Raw genomic sequence first — 22,272 nt, 5'->3', positions numbered from 1 at the left:
ACTATCTTTAGTTTTTTATTTTCCCGCGACATATATTGCAAGTTGCAAGTTGCAACGGAATGAGAATTATTTTTTATTTCGGAAAAAGCAGAAAAATGTGGAAAGTTAAAACGAAGAGGACTAACGGCCGAGAACTGAAACGTACGAGTAGGTACTTAGCAGGTGCATTATAATTTGTTTGTCAATGCAAAAGACCTGAAAGTATCGACGCTGGTTTTCTGCGAACTGAGATGGGCTCTAATGTACATATCTATGCTCTAGTGTCAAACTTTGGCCCAGTGTCATATCAGAGAGACAGCATCGAGACGATTGCTGGCCAACTACTGAGTACGTGTCTCCTCTTAGAATGGCAAGAGTTTAACTGGCCTGATGCGAATTGACTAACTTCACACACCTTTGAGACCATTATGGAGAACTCTCAGGCATGCAGTTTCCTCACGATGTTTTCCTTCGCCGATAAAGCAAGTGATATTGAACTGCTTAAAAAACTACCTTAAAACGCAGAGAACTCTGAAAAGTTAGCATCGTCGCACCCGTCATTAAACCATTAGGCTATTATTATTAAAACCAATCGTTGTCTGGATCCAAAGTCATTTTCCCAAAAGTTTGTACAGGTGACTCAAACAACATTTCAAGTTAATCTTCGTATTCCAAACGTTTGTTTGATACTTAAGTTAATATTGAAGCGAAATCTCAAAGACAATAAAGAACAATTCCGCGATCCCCCGTGGCGACGCTGAACGTATATAAACCCTTTTAAATAACTTTTACTTTGCGCTGGAAATGGTTGGCTAAATTTGTGCTTTTCGGTCGTTTCTTTTCATTAATTCAACTACCTCAGCTTCGTCTAAAATGTTTCAGAATTCCGATGTTCTGAAACTTTTAGCGTATCTACCAAGTTAATTAAATCTGAAAGTTTTATAATTTACCTACTCTCTAGTTTGGAGTTATTGCGATTGGTTGTGAGTTGTGGCTAACTATAAATCTAACTTAAAAAAATAAAAAAACCCCCGACACTAAAACCTCTATAAGAAACTAGAAAAGAGCTGATAACTTTCAAACGGCTGAACCGATTTTTTTGGATTATAGCTAAGAACACTCTCGATCGAGCCACCTTTCAAACAAAAAAACTAAATTAAAATCGGTTCATTCGTTTAGGAGCTACGATGCCACAGACAGATACACAGATACACACGTCAAACTTATAACACCCCTCTTTTTGGGTCGGGGGTTAAAAATTCCTTAACTTTCAAAAAGTGTACAATGGTACTAATTTGAATGTAAATGATTTGATTTTTCTACGAGGCATGCCTTTTAAGTTTTGTCGTTTGAAGAAAAAAACACTACTAGAACCTTATAGTACTTTTTATTCCTTTTCAAAGTATTCACCACGTAGCTTAATACACTTTTCATTCGCTCAAACCAGTTATTCTAACATTTATTCCACTCTAAAGTGGTGGTGTTCAAAATGGCTGACTTGAAAGCGTCGACTGCTTCTTCACCGGACTAAAACCTTTGACCACGAAGACTTTTCTTAATTTTAGGAAATGTAAAGTAATTGTTAGGGCTTAGGTCAGGACTATATGGAGGATGGTCAAGAATTTCTACTTTTTCCTGCTTCAAATACTCAATCGTTTGACGAACTCTGTGTGAGCTTGCGTTGTCGTGGTGCAGGATGATGCGTCGCTTTGATATAGATTTTCGAAGTTCGGCGATGATTTGTGGTAAACAAACTGTGGTATTCCACTCTGCGTTAACCGTTCTACGATCTTCAAGTGCAATAGTCGCAACATAGCCGGTTTTTCCAATAAACGTGGCCCCCATCTTCTTTGAAGTGCTTCGAGAACGAACAACTTTAGTGGGCTTTGGCTCGTCTTGAAAGACCCAGAGTGTGGATTGTTGTTTGGAATCAGGATTGTAGGCATAGATCCAAGATTCGTCACTACTGATGATGTCATAGACGTGATTTGACTCTCCTCGGTTGAACCATTGCAGAGTTTTCTTGCACCATCTGACGCGGGCCGCCTTGTGATCGTCGGAAAGCAGGTGCGGTATCCAACGGCAAACTAGCTTTCTCACACCAAGCGCTTCATGCAAGATCTTCGGAATGGTTGTCCCTGAGATGCCTAATAGAGCCTCTATCTCTCGATATGTCACATGATGATCTTTGAGAATTAGTTGTCTCACAGCAATGATGTTATCTTCAGTGAAGGCGGATTTTGGTCGTCCTTCGCGAGATTTGTCACTAACACTAGTATGTCCACGCTGGAATTCTAAATACCAGCGTTCGACAATCCGCAGACATGGGGCTTCATCACTGAATACAGATGTTAGTTCTTCAAAACACTGAAGCCGTATCAGGCCTCTTCTAAAGTTGTAGAAAATTATTGCACGAACATTTTCCTTAGAAAGATTCACTTTCGTATTTTCCTGATAGATTCCAATCGATGCTGTGACTAAACGATAGCATTAATCCTAATACTTTCAACTGTTTTGAGTTTCCAAATTAAAACACATTCGAATATAGAACAGTTCCAAAGAACTTCCTGAAGGAGAGCGTTCATGTAATGAACCAGCTACTATCACTAGGTACCCATCACTCTAATATTATAAAGGAGAAAATATGTGTGTATGTTTGTTACTCTTTCACGCAAAAACTTACTAGACGGATTTACTATACCCTGGATTAACACATAGGTTACTTTTATCCCGGAAAATCAATGATTTCCCACGGAATTTTTAAAAACCTAAGTATATCCACGCGAACGAAGTCGCGGGCATCAGCTAGTAATATTATAAATACGAAAGTGTGTCTGTCTGTTAGATTTTCACGGCCCATCCACTTAACTGATTTTAATGTATATTTATTTAACATATGTACATGTAGTACAGAGATATAGGCTACGTCTTTTAAGACTTCCCTCGGGATTAAAAAAAATAAAACATGCCAATCAATTCGCGAATTCAGTACTTCTGCAGAGCCTAGCTTTTATTCCGGAGACGGATAAAATTTCATCCCGGAAAATCAAAGAGTCTTTTAGTCGCACGCTGTCCCCATCGCATCGCATACTGCAGTGTTCCATGCAGTTTTTACATTTTATATTGTGTTGCCAGTGATGACATACGGATCGTAGAAGAATAATAGAGCAGGAAAAAGAGCACTTAGTCCTGATCTGCAATCTCACCTGGTGGTAAGTGAAGATACAGTCTAAAATGGAATCGGGCTAACCTGGAAGGGCTATGGCAGCTTTTATTAAACCCCTTTGGTTTCTACACGGCATCGTACCCGTCGTACACTTGGCGGCACGGCCAAGTGATTAGCCGGTAGGGTGGTCTACCGCGGCCGAAGCCTCTCACCAGACCAGAGCAGAAATTTAGAAATTATAATATTCCAAGCCTCTGCCGGGAATCAACCTCGAGACCTTATACATATAAGACCACAGCGCTTGCCACTGCGAATCTACCATCTGGATTCTGCAAAGGCGTAAATGCGCTGTCTGTGATACATTTTGCCGCGCAGTTGCCATGACGCCGCGCTACCTACCTACCGCTACTGTTTGTTTCAGGTTTCAGCATTAAACTGTTTAATGGCAAAACGATTAAGATACTTTATTTACGAGTTACGACCCCGTAGCCCCGTGCACTCGTTGCATTGTGCTGGCGCGGCTTTAAACAGTAAATGCAAACAAAGTTCCCTCTATCGGGCAACTTTTTAGCACAAAAACAAGAGCGGAACGTTTTACACAGACTATGCAAAAACTACGTTCCATTTTCACCAAATTTTTGTACAGCTCTTGCGGCATTCTTTTTTTTTAATAAAAAAATGTGGATCGGAATGGAATTGAAAGGGTTCGGGTTGCAACGCTTCACGTCACGTCGCGTTGTATTCAATTGTAGTTGAAGGAAAATGATTGTTTTTTATTGTGAGATAGGCTTCCGCTTAGCGAAAATTATGCCTAAAATACATATTACGGCTCATAAGATACAGCCTGCTGACAGACAGATGGACAGGCGAAAGGACGGACAGACGGTCGATCAGCGGAGGCTTAGTAGTAGGGTCCCATTGGCATCCTTCGGATACGGAACACTAAAAGTTTTATCACCACTATATCATCTTACAAATCTAACAATTCTGATTATCAAAAGGTGTAGGTACAATATACTTTGAATAAATGATTTTGAATTTTGAGTTTTAAAAGTAAAAAACGCTTAAAGTAAAGAAGACAAGGTTCAGTAAGTGAGTGCAATTGAAAAACAATTCAATCAAAAATTGAATGATTACTGGCTACTGGCTTAGACACCTACTTTATTGAAGTTTCCAAGCAGAGCGCGCAGTTTTTACAGAGATAAGCGCTAAAGATCAGTGTGTGGCGATGCTGCGCGGCGCCGCGCCGGCAATCGATAAGTACGCGCTCAGAGTGGCACCCTAACGCGATTTGTCACCAGTACACACCTATAATTATGTAGGTACAATTAAGATAAGTATGATCCGATTAACTAGTTCACACGCGGTGAACATATTACTATGTTTTTTGAGAGCTTGGTTCACAAGTAGTGAATGAAACCTTCAGAAAACTAAACTTCAAGAAAATGAGCGAATGCAGAGTAGGTATTGCAGTCAAGCTTGAATATTATTATGATTAAAAAAGGTATTTGTTACGCTAGGCTGCAAAGTTGTTATTTTGTCGCGAGAATTTGTTTTGAATTTCGAGCCAGCGAAGGATTCTTATTGAACCACGAGCGAAGCGCGTCGTTCAAAAATACTCGTAGAATCCTGAGCGTGTAGCGACGAAATTACCACTTTCCACGTAGATTTCAAAGAATCCTTTCCGAACGAGTGACATTTAAAAAAAAATTACACTGCATAATCTGCATAATATCATTAATAATTCGACTAATTACACGAGAGGTTAACTGAAGTGTGAAAATAGTAAATGCACTGTTGTAGATGTGTAAGTAGATATTCTATCTCATTCTCCCGCATTCTAAGTCCTAACTAATATATGTGTTTCTCTTTTTAGTGTCGCTTTTTCGTTTCATCGAGTTTCAAATCCCAACGGTATTAAAGAAGTTTTCATTTCAAAAATATAAGAAATATTATGACTCTTAGCAGCTCTAGCTCGATCCCAGCAATGGCTATCTACAAATTTTTAGAAATTTAATATCTAAGGTAATCCCGCGTCAAGCGAGCAACAAAATCTCATAAGCGATCTAGCTCCGCGCAAAGAATGCTTTGGATATCAAAAATATGTCTCATATCCTGAAATACGAAGTCTAGAGAGCAATTTGGAGAAAGGTATGCACTTCGCAACCGCAAGCAGCGTTTGGGAATTGCAACGTAAATACTAGCCACATTCCCTGCTTAGTGCTTGGCATATTCTTAGTTATGCCATTTCATTCATTGCTGCATGAACAGAACAGAAGAAAATAGAACAGAAATGAAGACAAAGGAATTCTACAATTCCTAAAGAATCAAATAGGTTAGGTATTCCAGGTGTGATACTAATTTTTGGGCTGCCGATGCCGTGCTGATATTTTTTGAATATGCCGCGCTTTTCCAGTCTCTTCTTTCGTTTGCCAGACTCTATTTAGTAACTGAACTGGATTTCTGTGTCTTCCTTATGATCGATCCATTAAACGTGTATTTCCCCAAGTGAGCTAGGTAATGAATCTGGCGGGATTGTTTATTCAGTGATTTCTTCAGGGAATAGCTCCGCCGCCGCCACCAGCAGCAGTCGGCTCCTTTCTCGCTACAATCATAAATTTCAATTTAGAAAGTTAATTTTCCCCGTTGCTCTGTTTGCTTGGGAATATTTTTCATTTAATATAATAATATTTTTATTTACTGAACGTAATGTTGAATGTTAAGTTCTTCTTCGCCCGAGCGCTGCGCTTGTTAGAAAAAACCGGTCAAGTGCGAGTCGGATTCGCCCACGGATTCCGTACCATCGTGCAAGATTTTTTTTTTTTTTACTTTAGGTACGTGGCTGTCTTTTTGAATTTTTTATTATATTTTGTCGTTATAGTGGAAACAGAAATACACATGTGTAAAATTTCAACTTTCTACCAATTACCGCTCATGAGATAGGCAGTTACAGATACAGCCTGCTGACAGACAGATGAACAGACAGCTAAGGCTTAGTAGGTAATAGTTTCCGATTGGGTTAGTCGTATTGTCCTATTTTGGTACGGAACCCTAAAATAAAGGTATTTATGTAGTAATAAACAAGATTTTATTTTTTCAGACAAATTTTTGAATGAACAATTGAGCGAAGTTTCATGAGATTTAATATTTGTAAACTTTTAACAAGAATTCTTGGTTTCAACTTCAAAAAGGAGATTATTCTTTAGAAGCTTTTATTAATTCAACGCGTACAGCGTTCTTTGGCGGTTTTACCCAATGTTTCATCGAATCTGAACACAGGCTAACTAATTACTTTTTATTTGAAAAATATCCTGACGTAAATTCTCAAGATCTGAAGAATATCTTGAGCACACACAAGATGAAGCATGGAAATACTCGACGGACAATCACTCACATTCAGTGCATCAATTTGGTAGGAACTTACCTACTTACTTTTCAACCACACAAAATTTCAACTTGCAACATGCTTTCATAGGACGGTCCGTGAGGTACAGCCCGCTGACAGACAGACGGGCAGATAGACAGACCGACAGACAGCGGAGGCTTAGTAATAGGAACCTGCAATAGGGTTCCGTTGACATCCTTCCGAATGTACCCGAATTCAAAACGACGGACATAATAATATTATGTAGTAGATAATATTATAATACACTTAATACCAGGATCAGATACGCGGTTGTGGGCGGCGGCCGGGCCCCGGGACTGATGAATCCATTTTAATCCACAAGATATACCCAAATGGATTACTTTGTGTTGGATCGCGCACTCCTTTGATCTCGGTGGGTTATGATGAAACAAAAATAATATGTGAAATAGGTCTGTGGAAAACTCAAGCAAATCCTTTTTCGAATTTATGATAATACTCTGTTTCGCTGATTGAATAACATAAGAAAAAAAATTTATATAATTTATTTTAGAATTTTAATATTGGGTATTCTATGCTTCTAGAAATATTGTAAAATATTGAATTCAGGCTTATTTCGACATTATAAGCAAAAAAGCGGGTAGGTAGTTAATATAGGTAAGGTATGTACCTACTGCCCTTAACAGCTCGAACTTCATTTAATCGTCTCTCGCCAAGCTCTCACCAATGACTTCTATGTATACTAATTAATGTCGCTGACTCTCGCAGCCACAGACATGGATTTCTCGCAACACTGCAGAGTCCCTTCGCGTCGCATTGTGACAACATTTCAAAATCATTTTTACATCGAACTTTAGAAAGAGATTTCTGCTTTGTAGAGTGGCGTCTCTGTCACTCATCTCTCATTTCAAGGCAGTAGGTACTGCCTCCTATTGCATATGGAAACGAAAATATACGCTGTCCGGTACTGTAGGTACAGCTACGTATTTGTATTTACATTACAATATTGCAAAATATTTTGGACTTTGAATTATTGTTGTACAGCTACAACAATAATTCAAATAATTCAAATTCCTCATTTTCACCTGTAGGTATTATCGAAGAAATGATCGAAATGAGAAAATATTGAGAGATGCAGCCACGATGTACACGCTGCAACATACCTACAAGCGGCATCGGATCGGATATTCGCGCCAACTGGAGTATAATACTAGAGAGAAGAAATACAAATCAAACGACGTAGATAAGCGGCCTGGTGCAGCGGCGGCGTGTTATACAGCTCGCCGTTTATGTACATAGTGCGTATGAGGCCTTAGTAGAGTGAGTAGCTATCCCTGTAAACGCTCACCGTAATGTCACTGATATTATGACATTGACAAGTGGAAGTGTCATTGTAAACTGTCATTTGTCAAATGTCAGTCCTAACGTCAACAAAGTCAATAGGTATTTTTTGGAATTTTTGTATGATTTAGCTTTGAATTGATGATATTTTAGAGTTATCTAGGTTCTAAGCAAAATAAGAAATGAAAGAAACACTACATACTGTTTCATACAAATAAATGTACAAGTGAAGTGTAAAAAAAAAAATATGGCAAGTGACGACGAGAGAAGTAAACATCGGTCTCCAGAGAGGCACCGAAGCAAAGATACAGAACGGCACAGAAGTCACGACCGAGAGAAGCGGGACCGCAGTCGAGATCGTCACAGGACTAGCAAGGGTCGAGAATCTAGCCGAGACAAGGACAAACACAGGGATCACAGTAGCAGAGAGCGGGACAGAAGCAGGGATAGAAGGAATCGCAGTGATAGGGATAGGTCAGAGAGGCCACAAAATCGTGATAGAGGCAGGAGCTCCTATAAGGAATATAATGGAGGGGGATTGGGAGGTGGTATGTACACTTCGGTCTAATTCTTGTTAGTTATTTTGAATTAATGATGATCACTAATCACTATCTACAGACACATTTAAACTCTAAAAAGCTTTTTTTTTAAATTTATTTATTCATAAAAGTTCTACAATATTCTTAATATTATTTACTCGCCAAACTGGTGGGCCACTTTGCTGGCGAGGTGCCGCTCTTTTGTACATAACTTTAAGAGCGGCCTAGTAAAATTTATTTGGAGTAACTTTCTCTACAACTTAATCTACTGTACTGTGTGATATAAGCCTTTATTTATTGAATTACATGCTATACATGAATATATACTATGTACATATATTTTAAACAAATTAATAACTTTGTTGTTTGTTTTGTCCATCATGGGCATAGGCATTCATATAGTTCTTTCTTCAGCTTTTCTTCGCCATGTATTCCCTGCCTGTTCTCATATGTCATCCTCCCATCTCTGACAAATCCACTGTATTCTACTTGCTTTAACATTGTAATTAATATACTTTTCCAAATGCCAGGTCTGGGTGGCGGTGGCGGTGGTGGCGGTGCCGGGGGCGGCCGCTACAAGGCGCAAGAAGAGGAGTTCCTGGACGCGCGGCGCGAGGAGCGCGAGCGCATCGGGGAGGTGGGCGTGGCCTCCGTGTGGGGCAAGTCTCCCGTCAGACCTGAGTCAGTGCTCATTAGTTTTACTGATATTTAATATTGTTTTAGCCAATGCCCAGAATTCATTGCAATGACTCACTCATCACATATTTGTATGTTGATAGTACTTTGTGGTAAATAGACATCCTACATAAGTGTAAGACCATGAACCTATTGTATTATGTACCTGGATTGATGACTTGTAATACCTACTTGAAGCCAAACCTACTTATCATTATCCCACTTCAACTTCTGAACGAGAGTGAAAAATTGCACCCCACTGGGGTCTGATCTCTTGCTATAGTTGATTTGTCATAGTGGGATAACGATAATTAGCTGTTTGCTTCAAGTACCTCCCATGCTGCAAATGTTCATGGGCGGCGGTAATCACTTAACCTCTGTAGGTCAGAGGTTCAATCCTCTAACTTTTGTGTGTTAAATATTGCTTTAACAGTGAAGAAAGACATGGTGAGGAAACTCACACACCTGAGTTGTGCACAATGTTCTCCAAGCTGTGTGACTGTAAAGTCTACCAGTCTGCACGGAGCCAGCTTAGCAGACTATGGCATTAACACTTCATTTATATTTTGATAATTTTTTTTCAATTACAAAGCTACTTTATCCAAAAGTACCATTGACTATGCCTTTGGTACTTTTCATTTTTTATTATTTTGCGTGCATTTTACATTTTTTATTGATTTTTCAGATCTGATGAAGAAGAACCACCGAACAAATCAGAAGTGAGCAAAGAGAAGAAAAAGAGTAAAAAGTCCAAAGACAAAGAAGACACTAAGGTAAAACTAAGAAAGTTAAAGAAAAAGCTCAAGAAAATCAAGAAAGCGCGGAAAAAAGCCAAGAAAAAATCTAGAGGTTCCAGTAGTGACAGTAGTTCCAGCAGTGAAGAGGAGATCTGGGTAGAAAAAGGAAGTAAGTTTTGATTATTTACTAAAAATTTACTGCATCGTACAACAAATAACACTTCATTTTCTTATGATGTAACCACAAATTCACAGTTTTCAGATTTTTCCTTTACTTGTGCTATAAGACATTGCAAGTTGCTACCTGCATGATTCTAGGTCAAAGGGAAGTACCCTATAGGTTTTGATTCTCTTGATGGCTCTTGACAGACAGACAATGAAGTATTAGTTTACTCTTTTTCTCTGTTTACTCTTACTCTTTTTTGAACTCTAAAAACATATATTTACTAGATATCAACCTTAAAACATTCATCCAAACTTATACAATGTTGCACATTTACCTACAGAGGAGCATGAAGTTTTGGAAGCGTCTCGTGCGTCCAGAGAGTCGGAGCTGGGCGGCGAGGCGCCCGGGCCCGCGCCGCGCTCGGCCGGCGCGCTGGCGCCGCGCGACTTTGGCCGCGCCTTGCTGCCGGGCGAGGGCGCCGCCATGGCCGCCTTCGTAGCGGAGGGCAAGCGCATCCCGCGCAGAGGCGAGATCGGCCTCACGTCCGACGAGATCGCGTCCTACGAGTCCGTGGGATACGTGATGAGTGGCAGCAGGTGCGTATAGTTGTACTGTCCTAGTGACGGATCTCTGTGCTCCTCGGAGGCCCACTTGCTAAGGCGTGCTGGAGTTCACGCACGCGTGGCCTCCAGGCGGAGCTATGGAGTCTTAGGACAACGCAGAGAGAAGGAAAGTGAGGAAGAGAATGAGATAAAAGAAGATGAGGGATGTGTGTAGAAGTCTACAGTGAGGAGGAAGGAAATGAAGGAAGCTCAGATTGTAGACCAATCATAGTACGCGTTCGTCCGCTATGGGTTGTTCCCATGCCTAAGCGCCATGTTTTGTACGCGCGAATTATGAGCGAGCCAGCACGAGGTTGTTGTGTTTATCTCAACGTCAAGCTATTGCTATTACGTATGTATTTACGCACGTTGTTACGTATGTATTTCATTGGTATTCGGTTGTACCTACCTAATCGACGTAAGGTTGCACTTTTCTGCGCAAATGAATTTTGTCAATGTGACATAAAGTGGTAGTAACTACCGACCATTGTACACTTTTTGATTGGAAATAATTTATTGAATATGTAAGAATAGTTTGATGTAAGTAATAAATTGTGATAAAACCTGCATAATTCACTACATAATGTTTTTTTGTATTGTACTCTTGTATATTTTGTTCGGCAGACATCGTCGCATGGAGGCCGTGCGAATACGTAAAGAGAACCAGATCTACTCGGCGGACGAGAAGCGCGCGCTCGCCGCCTTCAGTAAAGAAGAACGTGCAAAGCGCGAAAACGCCATCCTCGCGCAGTTCCGAGACGTGCTCAGCGCGCGCGCGCACCGGAGAGAGGACTAGGGCGAGCTGCTGGGGATACAAACTACACTGGTTGCAAATATTAACAAGATCTAGTGCTTAAACGCACTAGCGGTCAGCCGCCCAGGCGGGTTGTCGTTAGCGGTTCACCGCCACGCGGCGTGGCACAGGTCTAACTCGTACACAAAGTTGAAATTTTCTATTTAAACAACAAATACTGAATTAAATAGTTTTCACACAACTCGCTCCAGAATGCTTTATTACTGGCCTGTTATTCTAAAGGTAATCTAAGTCATCACGTTCCTATGAATTAGCCGGGCAGTAATGTTGTATGGAAAGCCCATGGGGCGTATTGTAGCGTCCAAAAAGTTTTTAGTTATCAACTATCTTGCTCCGACGTATGATGGTGTCTCTCTCACACGCGCGATTTAAATTTTCTATCTCGCTTTGATAAGTGATGGCGTCTCTCTCTTTCACAAACCATAGATTAAAGAATATTGAAAATTTCCTTCAAAACATATCTGCGAAACCCTGTGCAAAACGTTATATTATGGTGTTATTGAAATAAATTATTTATTTAACTTGAAATTAAAATGTCGAGTGATGACGATGATGGCAGCAATAATCTAACTCCGGAAACTATTAAAAGTGTTCAAAAGTGCTCAAAGTGTAATAAACGATTTGCTCCCAGATATTTCTAAAGACAGATAGGTAGGTACTATATTATAAGCTATAAGCATACGAAGATTAAAATTTTGATTTTGATTGCGAGGTGTGAAAAGCAGAGTATGCAACTTGGGGATAATGCTGTCTTAGTCTTGGGCACCCCTAAATCCCGCGCTTCACTCAGGATTCTAGATGTAACACCCTCTCTACGCTCGGGAGTTACTCTAAAATCCCTCGTTCGCTTGGGATTTATCCAGGTGCCCGTGACGTAAGACATTACATTATCCCCATGTTGCATAATCTACTATTGTAAGCTGCGACCAAAAGGAACGAACATTTTTTGGGTTTTTCTTTCACGGTTTATTGCGATGTTCTAGCTCGGAAAAGAAATATTTCCTACACCCAAAATGTGTTCATAATTATGTACGGAACCCTAATAGAGCGCGGACTGACTCGCACTTGACCGGTTCTTTTAACATAGGCAATTCAGTCAAAAGTGAAAAGGTATCTTCTACCCAAGCGCGCTCCATCATCACTTGCCAGCAGGTCTGCTTGCAGCCAAGCGCTAGTCTATAAGTTAAAAAAAAAAGCCACCCACGCGGTTGACCGCTAGTGCGTATGAGCGCATATTCGCAATCTGTCACGGAAGAAATCCTCTGGGTGATAGTAGAGGATTTTGTCCAACGCTGGTTGAAGGTCTCTTGCGTAGTCGAAGGTTTCTAGAGGTCCAAAGATCAGACCTTAGCTGTCGTGTGTAAATTACTATGTAAAATAAAAAATATGAACTTTAAAAAAATACTTTTATTACAACTCCATTAACAAAACCATTGTTGACAGTAAAAGTAACAGTTGCACTTATAAAATACCTCCTCAACAATTAATAAAATATTATTAGTATTACATAGTTACTTTTTTAAACATTTAGTCTTTTTTTTATATACAAATTTAAAAAAAGTTTAATACATAGTTACTTTTTTAAACCATTATTATAAGTCTTTTTATATACAAATTTTAAAATAAAAGAAAATTAATATTATCTCGATGTAAATTAAAATCACAGGATCAGTTTCAACATGAATTATTCAACTTAATCATTAGAAGTACACAATATGTGTAAAGTTATATATTAATTGGATTAATATAACATATCTACACATTACAAATACACTATTACATCCTCTTATAAGTATACTAATATAATTTTTCCCAGTTTCTGAACCGCTTTTTTTACAAAACACCATTACCACGCACATTAATATTATGTCAATATATACATAGAGGGATTATTGTCCGCGAAGAACAAAAATAGATCACCTTCTTTTGTCCTCCATGGACAGTAACTAGCCCCTTGTCTGCGTACACCCTATGGCAAGAGTGAATAGGCAACTTCTAAGCAAGCGATAACCCCTCGACAGCTTTGCCACAAAAAATTAAAACAACTAAATTGACATTTCTCGACAACTTTTGCATAGCAAAAACTATCAGAATTAAAATAGGTAAACACGCATTGAACGCTTTACGCAGAGTATGTAATCACTACGTTGCTTTAGGTACGTTTCTTGTGGTAAGTCATCAGTGAGTATATTAAGAGGTGTCATGATTCATAATACGCCTAAGACAGATCTATAGAATGCACTTTGATTTTACTCAGTCTTAAGTTTCAGTTAAAACAGACAGATCTCTGCAAGAAATATAGCGCTGTCTCGTTTTAAGTGTCTTAAGACTGAGCAAAGTCAAAGTACGCTCACAGCTTCAGAACCGGACTCCTCTTGTTCCTGCAACCCTGGCAGCTCCTGCGCCTCGTCGACTATACACAGTATGTAACCACCACGCACCCGCTCTGTAGTCGGGCACTGAAAAGCACGCGTGTACGTGTAAACAGTGCTTTGACGACAATATTATCGTCTCTAACGAGGTACAAGTTACCATCTTCAACGATTGTGGAGAAGTATGGTGATGAACGGAACATGTGATCACTGGTCGTGGCCGCCCTCGTAGTGCGCGAGCCGCGCGCGACAGGCGCGCAGCTCCGCGCTGAGCGACGCGATGGCCGCGCGCGCCGCCGCCAGCTGCGCGCGCAGCGAGCCGCCCTGCGTCTCCTGCGCCTCGTCCTCCATCGTTATGTCGATGGTGGCCGAGTCGTCTACGTCTTGTATAATTTCGTTTACCGCGTAATTTGGTGTGCTTGCCTGAAACATTGAAATGATACTCTGAGAAAATATCTAGAGGGCCCATAAGCGGTTGTTCAATAATGAAAAAAATATATTCAGCCACAAGTTGTTTATTAATTAGCTTTTAAAATTGTTGTTGTTTGAATGCCATATTCTGTGGTACCTACGAGTAATATTTCAAATATTGTAGTACTTCCAAATTCCATGCTCGGAAATGACTTCCGTATAGATTTCTTTAACAAACAGTTCGACAATCTTAAACTACAAAATTGAGGTTATTTTCACAATCATAGTCCCAAAAAGCCTCGAAAATGACACTAATATTGATGCCTTCAAATTATTATAAAGCCAGATTTTTTCAAGGAGAGTCTAACTTTAGGCCCTGGTAATTGAAATCTGACTGACGAAATGTGGAATGATCTTACCTGCGCAGCGGCGGCGGGTGCCGCAGCCCTGGTGTTGGCCAGCAGGCGCTGCAGGTGCGCCTTGTCCAGCACTATCTTCAGCGCGGGACGCAGCTTGCCGGGAGATTGTGCTGACGACTTACTAGCCGCTGGCACTCGCATCACTTTCAATTGCTGGAAATCACACGTATTCTCATTCAACAGGTTAAAGAAAGTCATGAGAATGTAGGATTCCGTTGTTGCCGGTCACAATATTCTAGCTGTTTTACACAACTCAGAACTTTGTCTAAGTACAAGTAATATCCATTGAACATTGCAATGTAGAGGTCGCAAGATTGGACCCGAAACAACTTGGGTAAAAATATACCTCCCTGCATGAACCCATATAGATAACTATCACTAAAATTAGTTTTGCACTTTCAGTTATCATCTCACAAAATAGTTTTGTCTTGAAAAGATCCTGTGAATTCTCTAGATATTCGAAAACCTACACAATTCCAGAATAAATTATTTTGCATAATTGGTCAAATGCTTTGGTTAGATTGGACGATTAAACAACTACTGATCTATGCTTACGTATTTAAATATCTTCATTTAGTGGCATCGGTTGCATCATCTCAAAAGTAAAATTGGTTACAAACAAAAAGTAAGATATTCAAGACTTCCTAACACTACATAAGTTAAAATTAGCAATTTTACAGGAGAGCAAAAAACTTCCTGTTTCTAGGTTTGAGTTGTTTGATGACTATGGTGCAGCTGCTTTTTATTCCTTTAAGAGTTCCTATTGGACGTTTTCTTGTTTCTGACTGGTGCAATGACGCATCTCTCGATTCTCTAGCGAATAGCCTCGAAATATAAACCAAGAAAAAATTACTTACCTGTAAATCATTCGGATGAATAATTCTTTTCAATGGCTGGTTTTTGTTCAAGGTCACCAGTTTGACCTCCTTCCCGTACTTCGCAGGCTTCACTCTCGCTCTCTTGCTGAAGCCCTGCACTATGCTCACACCCGCACTATCTGCACTGTTCACACTAAAGTCGCTGTCCACACCGGTGTTGGCACTTGCACTAAGGTTGGTGTTATTCACTTGGATGATGTTAGCATTCGTCACTGCGTGTGTAGTGTTAGTACTGTTCGTTACGTGTTGGGGGTCGTTTGTGACGGCGCTGCTTTCTTTTAGCATTAGTTTGCCGGCATCTAGAAAAAGTGACAGCGGTATTTATCAGTTCAATAGAAGTTTGTCTAATTTTGCAGATTATTTTGAGTATGTTAATTTCAGTAACACCATCCCGCGCTCTGGTGAATTAAATCCTTTCACCAAATGTTGCCTGTAATAAGGCCGCCTTTGTACACTTTTGTTTAGTTTATTCTGTATCTTGTATTGTTTTCGTGAATATATGTGTGTGCAATAAAGATTTCTAAAGAAGTAAATAACTTTGCAAGGAAAATATTAAATGATGTTGGGAAAAAATTGTACCTATGCAGAAGCATATTGCGATTCAGAAAGAAACACAAAACCTCCTGATGCTATTGAACCACTAGCAACTATTTGGATAGCTGAAGAGAACTCATGAATTGGATGCTAAGAATTATTTGTGATTATTTGAGGAAATAGATCTCACTGGTATTCAAAGAGAATATAACCACTTCGTTTTCGATAGTGGCTTTGGATCTTCAAGAATTCTTCATTTCCCTTTATTTATTATTTAATATATTTAAAATGTACGCGCGAATTATGAGAGAGATAGCATGGTCTCTGTTCTCCTCACTTGTTCTTATGTTTCATCAAGCAATGTTGGTTTGCGTTTGTGGAATACACCGATGAACACAGAATACTTACCAGAGAGCACTACAGTGCGTCCACTCCGCAACGCTGTGAGGACGGTGGAGCCCCGATCCGTTGGCAGCAAGGTTATGCCATGCGCCCGGAGCAATGCTGCGCCAGCATTTGCCGCGTTCGTTCCCGTAGCCGTGCCACTCCCATCCGCGGGAGCCCCACCCGTGGGAGTCCCAGTCGTGGCCGACCCACTCGTTCCCGTTACAGCCCCGCTGATACTCGCAGCACGGATTACGTTCGCACTCGCGGGGATTGGCTGTGTTTATCAAACCACACATTAGCAAAGCATACTTTGACTTTGTTCAGACTTACTAAAAATCGGAGTCTTTCAAATAAATCTTTCTTGTTTTAGTTCTTGACTGAGTAAAGTCAAAGTAAATTCCATAAATCTCAGCCTAAGTCCAGATAATAAATCCAGGACAAAAGAAAAAAGAGTTAGTTATATATTTTCAAAATTTCAAGATCTTTGGTTGCTGATGATAAGACAAAAAGAGATCTTTGAAGCAAATTGAAGAAAGAAAGTAGTTATTAAAATCACAATAATTCGAAAAACCATCAAACTTACCTCTGTTTTTGACTCGATTATAATCTTTTTCTCTCTCTGAACCATCACTTTTGTTTGTATTCCTAAAAATATCACCTCTTATTAATATTATTACTACTTAAAACAAATTTACATTACAGTGAAAATATTGTTTACTTACTTCTAAATAAATTTTGAGGTTTCGGCCGCTCTTCGAATAGTTTTTCTGAAATGGAAAAAAAAATTATTTACTTATTATGTATTAATTAGTATGAACTTAAAACATTGTTATAAGTAATAATAATTAAAATTATTCAAAATAAGAAAACCGTGACTGTGGTTCTTTGTCAGTCACTAACAAAACCGCTGGAATACCCTAAAATAGTTCAATGCTTCAAGGGAAAATAACATCTATCCAGGTACTAAAGAATAAAGATGATACTGATAAAATGAAAAGAAAAAGCTAACTTACGTGAGACAGCAGTGGTCTCTTCCTCGTCAAACAAGGCGACTAAGTCGGGTCTATTGGCGCGCAAGGCGAGACACCTCGGCGTCTTGCGGAACTTGCAGCGCGCGCGCTGGTCGGCGCCGCGGCGCAGCAGGCAGCGCGCCACGCGCAGGTGCCCCCGCGCCGCCGCCCAGTGCAGCGGCGTCATGAGCAGCATGTCGCGGCAGTCCACCGCCGCGCCGTACTCCAGCAGGAGCTCCACCACGTCCGCGTGGCCCGCGGTGGCGGCCAGGTGCAGCGGCGTGCGCTCCACCTTCGTGCGCGAGTCGCGGCTCACGCCCGCTCGGAGCAGCACGGCGCACGTTTCCACGTGGTTGTTGGCTGCTGCGAGGTGTAGGGGAGACGTGCCTAGCTGCGAAGTGTAATAATATTGGGGGATAACTTTTTATTTGGAGGGGTTGCCTTATCATGCGATCAGTCGGTGGACTATGAGCAGATTGGTTGGAGGACAAGTTGGCGTTCATTAGGAGACAACTTCCCCAGCGGGAAAACTCCATAAGTCTCAGTTTAATGTAGGGACTGGCAACGCCGCGCTCTCCGATGCGATTTCAGCATTCCAACACCTTGGGACCCTATAATAGTTTTTCGAACTATACGCCCTGCCTATTGCCATCATATTATATACCTACTTGTTACTCTGGTAAAGAAGAGAAGCTAACTTTAGCTCTCTCCCTGCGTGTCTGGTGTAAGTGATCTCTCAGTAAGTCCTCAGTCAGGTCACTCACCCAGTCAGTAGTGAAGGGGGACCCCTTGGCCATCAGCTCGAGCACAGCGTTGGTGTCGCCCGCGCGCGCCGCCAGCAGCAGCTTGCGCCCCAGCTCCACCCCCCCGCTCGTCCCCGCCGACCCCCGCCCGCTGCTCGCCACTGCTGCATCGCTTCCTACCGGCACTAGGCTCTAGTACACAAGATAAAGTTGAAAACTAAAAGCCGACTGCGATCGTCTTAATGAACGCTAAATATTATATTAAAATTGTTTTTCTGTCGCTTGGTATATTTTAATGTTGTAGGATCTCAGATTTCAGATTTAGACTCAGAATTTTTTCTCTTTCATTTGACACCCCACTCGATACAATAGCAAAAAAAAAAATTTTGGAGACCCCCACTTTTTTCATGTAACATCCGTTAGGTCAATTTTTTTGGTATAAAATATAGCCTATGTCACCCGGACCTTTACAACGAATAGATTGACACCTCATTCATCAAAATCGGCCCAGTAGTTTAGGCGCTACGATGGAACACACAGAATCTGGATACAAACATACACACATACATACATACATACATACATAGACTGCTAAAATCATAATCCTTCCTTTTGGCTTTGCCGCAGTCGGGTAAAAAGAAGCAACATGGAACTTCAAATGTCTTGTAGTGCAATACACATCACAACACAGCACAGCAATTTCCAACGTCACCCGGGCGGACTCACGCCTGTCTCCGGGCGTAGGTACGGATTAATCAAGTCCAACCTATTCATCTCAATTTTATCCTAAGCCGTGATCCGTAAAACATAATTTAATATGAAAGTGTGGCTAAGTCTATGCAAAATAACTAAGTAAGTAGGTAAGTATATGCAAAATTTCAAATTTCAAGATCCACCAGTTTTAGGCTGTGCTGTCAGTCACAATATTGTTTTAAGAATATGTAGGTACTTATTAATTAACTAGCTTATGTCCGTGACTTTGTCCACGTGGATTACACCAAACCCCTATTTTACCCCGTTATAAGTTGACTGTATAAAAATCCTTTCTTAGCGGATGTCTATATGTCTTAATAGTTATGATAGCTATCTGCTTGCCAACTTTCAGCCTGCTCCGTCAGTAGTTTGAGCTGTGTGTTGATGGATCAGTCTAAAAATCCTTTCTTGACTAAGTCAGTCAGTCGTGTACTCTTTTTTTTTCGTTTCCAACAAGTCCATCTGAGATCGGCCCTCCGGCCATAATCAGATTTGGGGAGTTGTGAAAATTTGTTGTAAATGTACTCTACTTATGGATAAATAAATGAATTATGAAATTTTGTTTGAATATTATATTATACTTACTGAGACAATATTTTGTGGGGAGGATGATAAGCGTACAACTACATCTTCACCGCAGAGATCTGAGCTCATGATGATTTACCTATAACAATTATTTACCTTGTTCTATTTTACAATTCTAGACCAATTCTAGATTTTACTTCAAATACATATATATATATATATATATATATACATCATTGACTGGTGGGGAAGCAATCTGCACAAAGGTGAGATAAATCTTTCCTTTTCCAAGCTTTGCTACATTCAAATACCTAATATTATTCATATTTAGCGACGAGATAATATAGAGCAAACGTATAAATAAAGGCATACATATCTATATACCTCATGATAATAATATGTTAATCATGGGCCATGGCTTTCCATAATTCTTGAGATAGTGGATTCGCCTGTAATATTTCAACTTTCATTTCGCGCTTCTAATTTACCTACTTGTCAACTTTTCTTACAATAAACTATACAAACAGGATAAGGATGTTGAAATCAAAGTGCTTTTCCAATGCACTTTCGATGACCGACCGCACACTTCCTTTTCCTGTCCCGACGGAAGTTCTTCTATTTACAAAATTATTGTTTCATTCTACGAAAATAGACCAACAGAACTCTTACCTTATCGAAATTTACTATGTAATTTAGCTAGTGAAATGGTGCATTACTATATTTGTTGTTTTAGTTTACGATGTACATTGTAGACGTCAACAAATCTTCATAAGTTTACGATTTATGAGATATAGAGGAGCTATAATATACCGCGAAAATAAACGTCAAATTAAATTTTCTGCAAATATTTTGAAAGCTGTCTCCTAGAAAGATATTTACTTAGACTTTGATTTGAATATTAATCGAAGACGTGAAAAATGGGAAAATATTATGTACTTTTGTTGAAATTTTAATTTTTATAGGTTATATTTCTTCGAATGTTGGTCAACCTGTTAAAAAGGTATAGACATAGACAATATTTTTACATTCTTATAGTCATTACATTTAAGTAGTCTTTACACGAAGCGAGTAGACACGATTGTAAACATGTCAAAGTAGGTACCTACCATGTGCAGTTACGTAGATAGAGCAATGTATAGATCGTCTGATATTCATTTCGTCTTACGTCTCTATTTCATTCCCACAAGAAAGAGATGCAGTATTGGCATAATGCACAAGTAAGACAAAGGTACAGCTATTTTAGTGTTAGGTTCAAGGAATTCAGAGCCCAGAGCCGTAATGTCATCATAAAAAAATCGAAAGGAAAGGTGACGTCATTTTGAAATTTGCGCCATGCGCGGCTGCGCGCGCATATGACGTCATTACCGGATAATTTAATTCGCATGTTTGCCTTTTAATTTTCTGATCTAGATTTTTAAGTAGATTACTTCTTTAATTTGAAACAAATACTTAAAAATGAAATTATCAATGCCAAGATATACGTTCTGTTTAATCAGCCAATTAACATTCATGTTTTGTGATCTCATATTTAATTGCGTTAGTTTGTTCCCAAGAAGTCGCGATGGTTTATTAGTTTTATTTATGTGAGTGAAAATTATTATTTTTGTTTATTTTATAGTGAACACTAAAAAGTGCTCAAATATAAAATTCCCTGTGATAAAATAAATTTATTTAGATTTCAGGATTTGTTCCTGATTCTATCCATCACTACAATGTTGATGACATTTTTTTCAACATATTTGTTTCAAGTAAGTTAGTAGGTAGTAGGTACCTACCTAGGGACCTACCTTACTTACTCAATATTATTTTTAATCTTATTAAATATCTTATTAAATACTTACTTCACTTATTTAATATCTTATTAAATACTTACTTCACTAACTTTTCTGTTTTTAGAACTTGCCTTGCTTTAAGTTACCTAGAATTTAAATTGGCGTTCCAGCTTTCATTCAAAGAAACTTATAAATAGCTTTTGCTTTAATAAAGCTTTTTGTATAGCAAAATTTTGCCTTTGATTATAAGTAGATCTCTCTGTATATTTTTTGTGAGTAGTTACTGCTTGCCTGCATTCTGTACCTCTTGGAGTATCCTGAGTTCAAAGAATAAATAATCTGCCGATTTTATGTTATTGAGCAACACTGTTATTTTTATTTCAAATGCTGAAACTATTATTTAATTGTCAAGGCAGGTCTAGTAGAGGTGCTAGTCCGCAAGTTCCGTGCGGCGGGCGCCGTGGTGATAGCATATGTGGTTGCCAGTGTGGTGCTGCACGCCGCGTGGCTGCTGGAGAAGTGGGCTGACCCTGAGTCTGTGTCCACTCCCATGCTCATTGTGCTGTTCACTCTGCAACGATGCTGTGAGTATGTCTTCAGTTGTCACTCGGGATGATGTAAGGATTCTTACAATACCCCGTACGTCCAAATGTGTCCAGACATTTAGATGTTACTAGAGGATGCCCGCGGCTTCGCCCGCGTGGATTTCGGTTTTTTAAATCCCGCAGGAACTCTTTGATTTTCCGGGATATAAAGTAGCCTATGTCCTTCCCCGGGATGTAGCCCATGTCTGTACCAAATTTCATCAAAATCGGTTCAGCGGTTCGGCCGTGAAAACGTAGCAGACAGACAGACAGACAGACAGACACACTTTCGCATTTATAATATTAGTATGGATAGCAGCTTGTGCCAAACATAACAGTTTATTCCAGCTTCTTCTGCTTGAGGCTTGTTGACTTTAATGCTCCAGTGGAGGAAGCACCGGGATACTCTTAGTTAAAGAAATAAACAATTTTAGGGTTTCGTACCTCAAAAGGAAAGATGGAACCTTTATAAAGGACCTGTCTGTCCGTCCGTCGTGGCTG

At 39.8% G+C, this 22,272-nt stretch overlaps 3 protein-coding genes and 1 long non-coding RNA gene across 7 annotated transcripts in view; 2 read left to right on the top strand and 2 right to left on the bottom strand.

Annotated features, from left to right (window-relative positions):
• Nucleotides 1–5,499: 5,499 nt before the first annotated feature.
• Nucleotides 5,500–21,345, bottom strand: LOC123867804. 2 transcript variants are annotated; one of them, XR_006796511.1, is made up of 2 exons: nt 21,334–21,345; nt 5,500–5,584 (listed from the first exon to the last, which is right to left on the bottom strand). It is a non-coding gene; the product is annotated as an uncharacterized LOC123867804 (long non-coding RNA). The 2 variants fall into 2 exon arrangements; XR_006796510.1 differs by lacking the exon at nt 21,334–21,345 and adding an exon at nt 21,191–21,201.
• LOC123867803 (transmembrane protein 138-like) overlaps nt 6,913–22,272 on the top strand; it is a 28,510-nt gene continuing 13,150 nt past the window's right edge. Inside the window, exons 1-4 of one of the 2 annotated variants that reach the window (XM_045910070.1) lie at nt 6,913–6,924; nt 20,838–20,998; nt 21,091–21,163; nt 21,600–21,771. In XM_045910070.1, the coding sequence (XP_045766026.1) occupies nt 20,871–20,998; nt 21,091–21,163; nt 21,600–21,771 (373 nt within the window). In that variant the 5' untranslated portion in view covers nt 6,913–6,924; nt 20,838–20,870. Of the gene's footprint in view, nt 6,925–20,745; nt 20,999–21,090; nt 21,164–21,599; nt 21,772–22,272 lie in introns of those variants that run through there. The other variant, XM_045910069.1, reaches the window with a different exon arrangement.
• On the top strand, nt 7,911–11,545 carry LOC123867802 (NKAP family protein CG6066). Its single transcript, XM_045910068.1, has 5 exons — nt 7,911–8,398; nt 8,920–9,070; nt 9,750–9,970; nt 10,308–10,563; nt 11,194–11,545. Exons 1-5 carry the CDS (start codon nt 8,098–8,100, stop codon nt 11,363–11,365), a joined length of 1,101 nt encoding a protein of 366 aa, XP_045766024.1. The 5' UTR covers nt 7,911–8,097; the 3' UTR covers nt 11,366–11,545.
• Nucleotides 13,653–20,360, bottom strand: LOC123867800 (ankyrin repeat domain-containing protein 50). 2 transcript variants are annotated; one of them, XM_045910066.1, is made up of 10 exons: nt 20,085–20,360; nt 19,476–19,554; nt 18,159–18,329; nt 17,398–17,785; nt 17,107–17,151; nt 16,968–17,029; nt 16,406–16,658; nt 15,443–15,762; nt 14,586–14,738; nt 13,653–14,178 (listed from the first exon to the last, which is right to left on the bottom strand). In XM_045910066.1, the coding sequence occupies exons 2-10, from the start codon at nt 19,542–19,544 to the stop codon at nt 13,963–13,965; spliced, it is 1,677 nt and encodes a 558-aa protein (XP_045766022.1). In that variant the 5' UTR covers nt 19,545–19,554; nt 20,085–20,360; the 3' UTR covers nt 13,653–13,962. The 2 variants fall into 2 exon arrangements, with proteins under 2 accessions (XP_045766022.1, XP_045766023.1); XM_045910067.1 differs by lacking the exon at nt 20,085–20,360 and adding an exon at nt 19,800–20,030.

This window comes from Maniola jurtina, chromosome 8, assembly GCF_905333055.1.
Source record: "Maniola jurtina chromosome 8, ilManJurt1.1, whole genome shotgun sequence".
NCBI classification, from domain to species: Eukaryota; Metazoa; Arthropoda; class Insecta; order Lepidoptera; family Nymphalidae; genus Maniola; species Maniola jurtina.
This window is presented reverse-complemented; position numbering and strand designations above follow the sequence as displayed.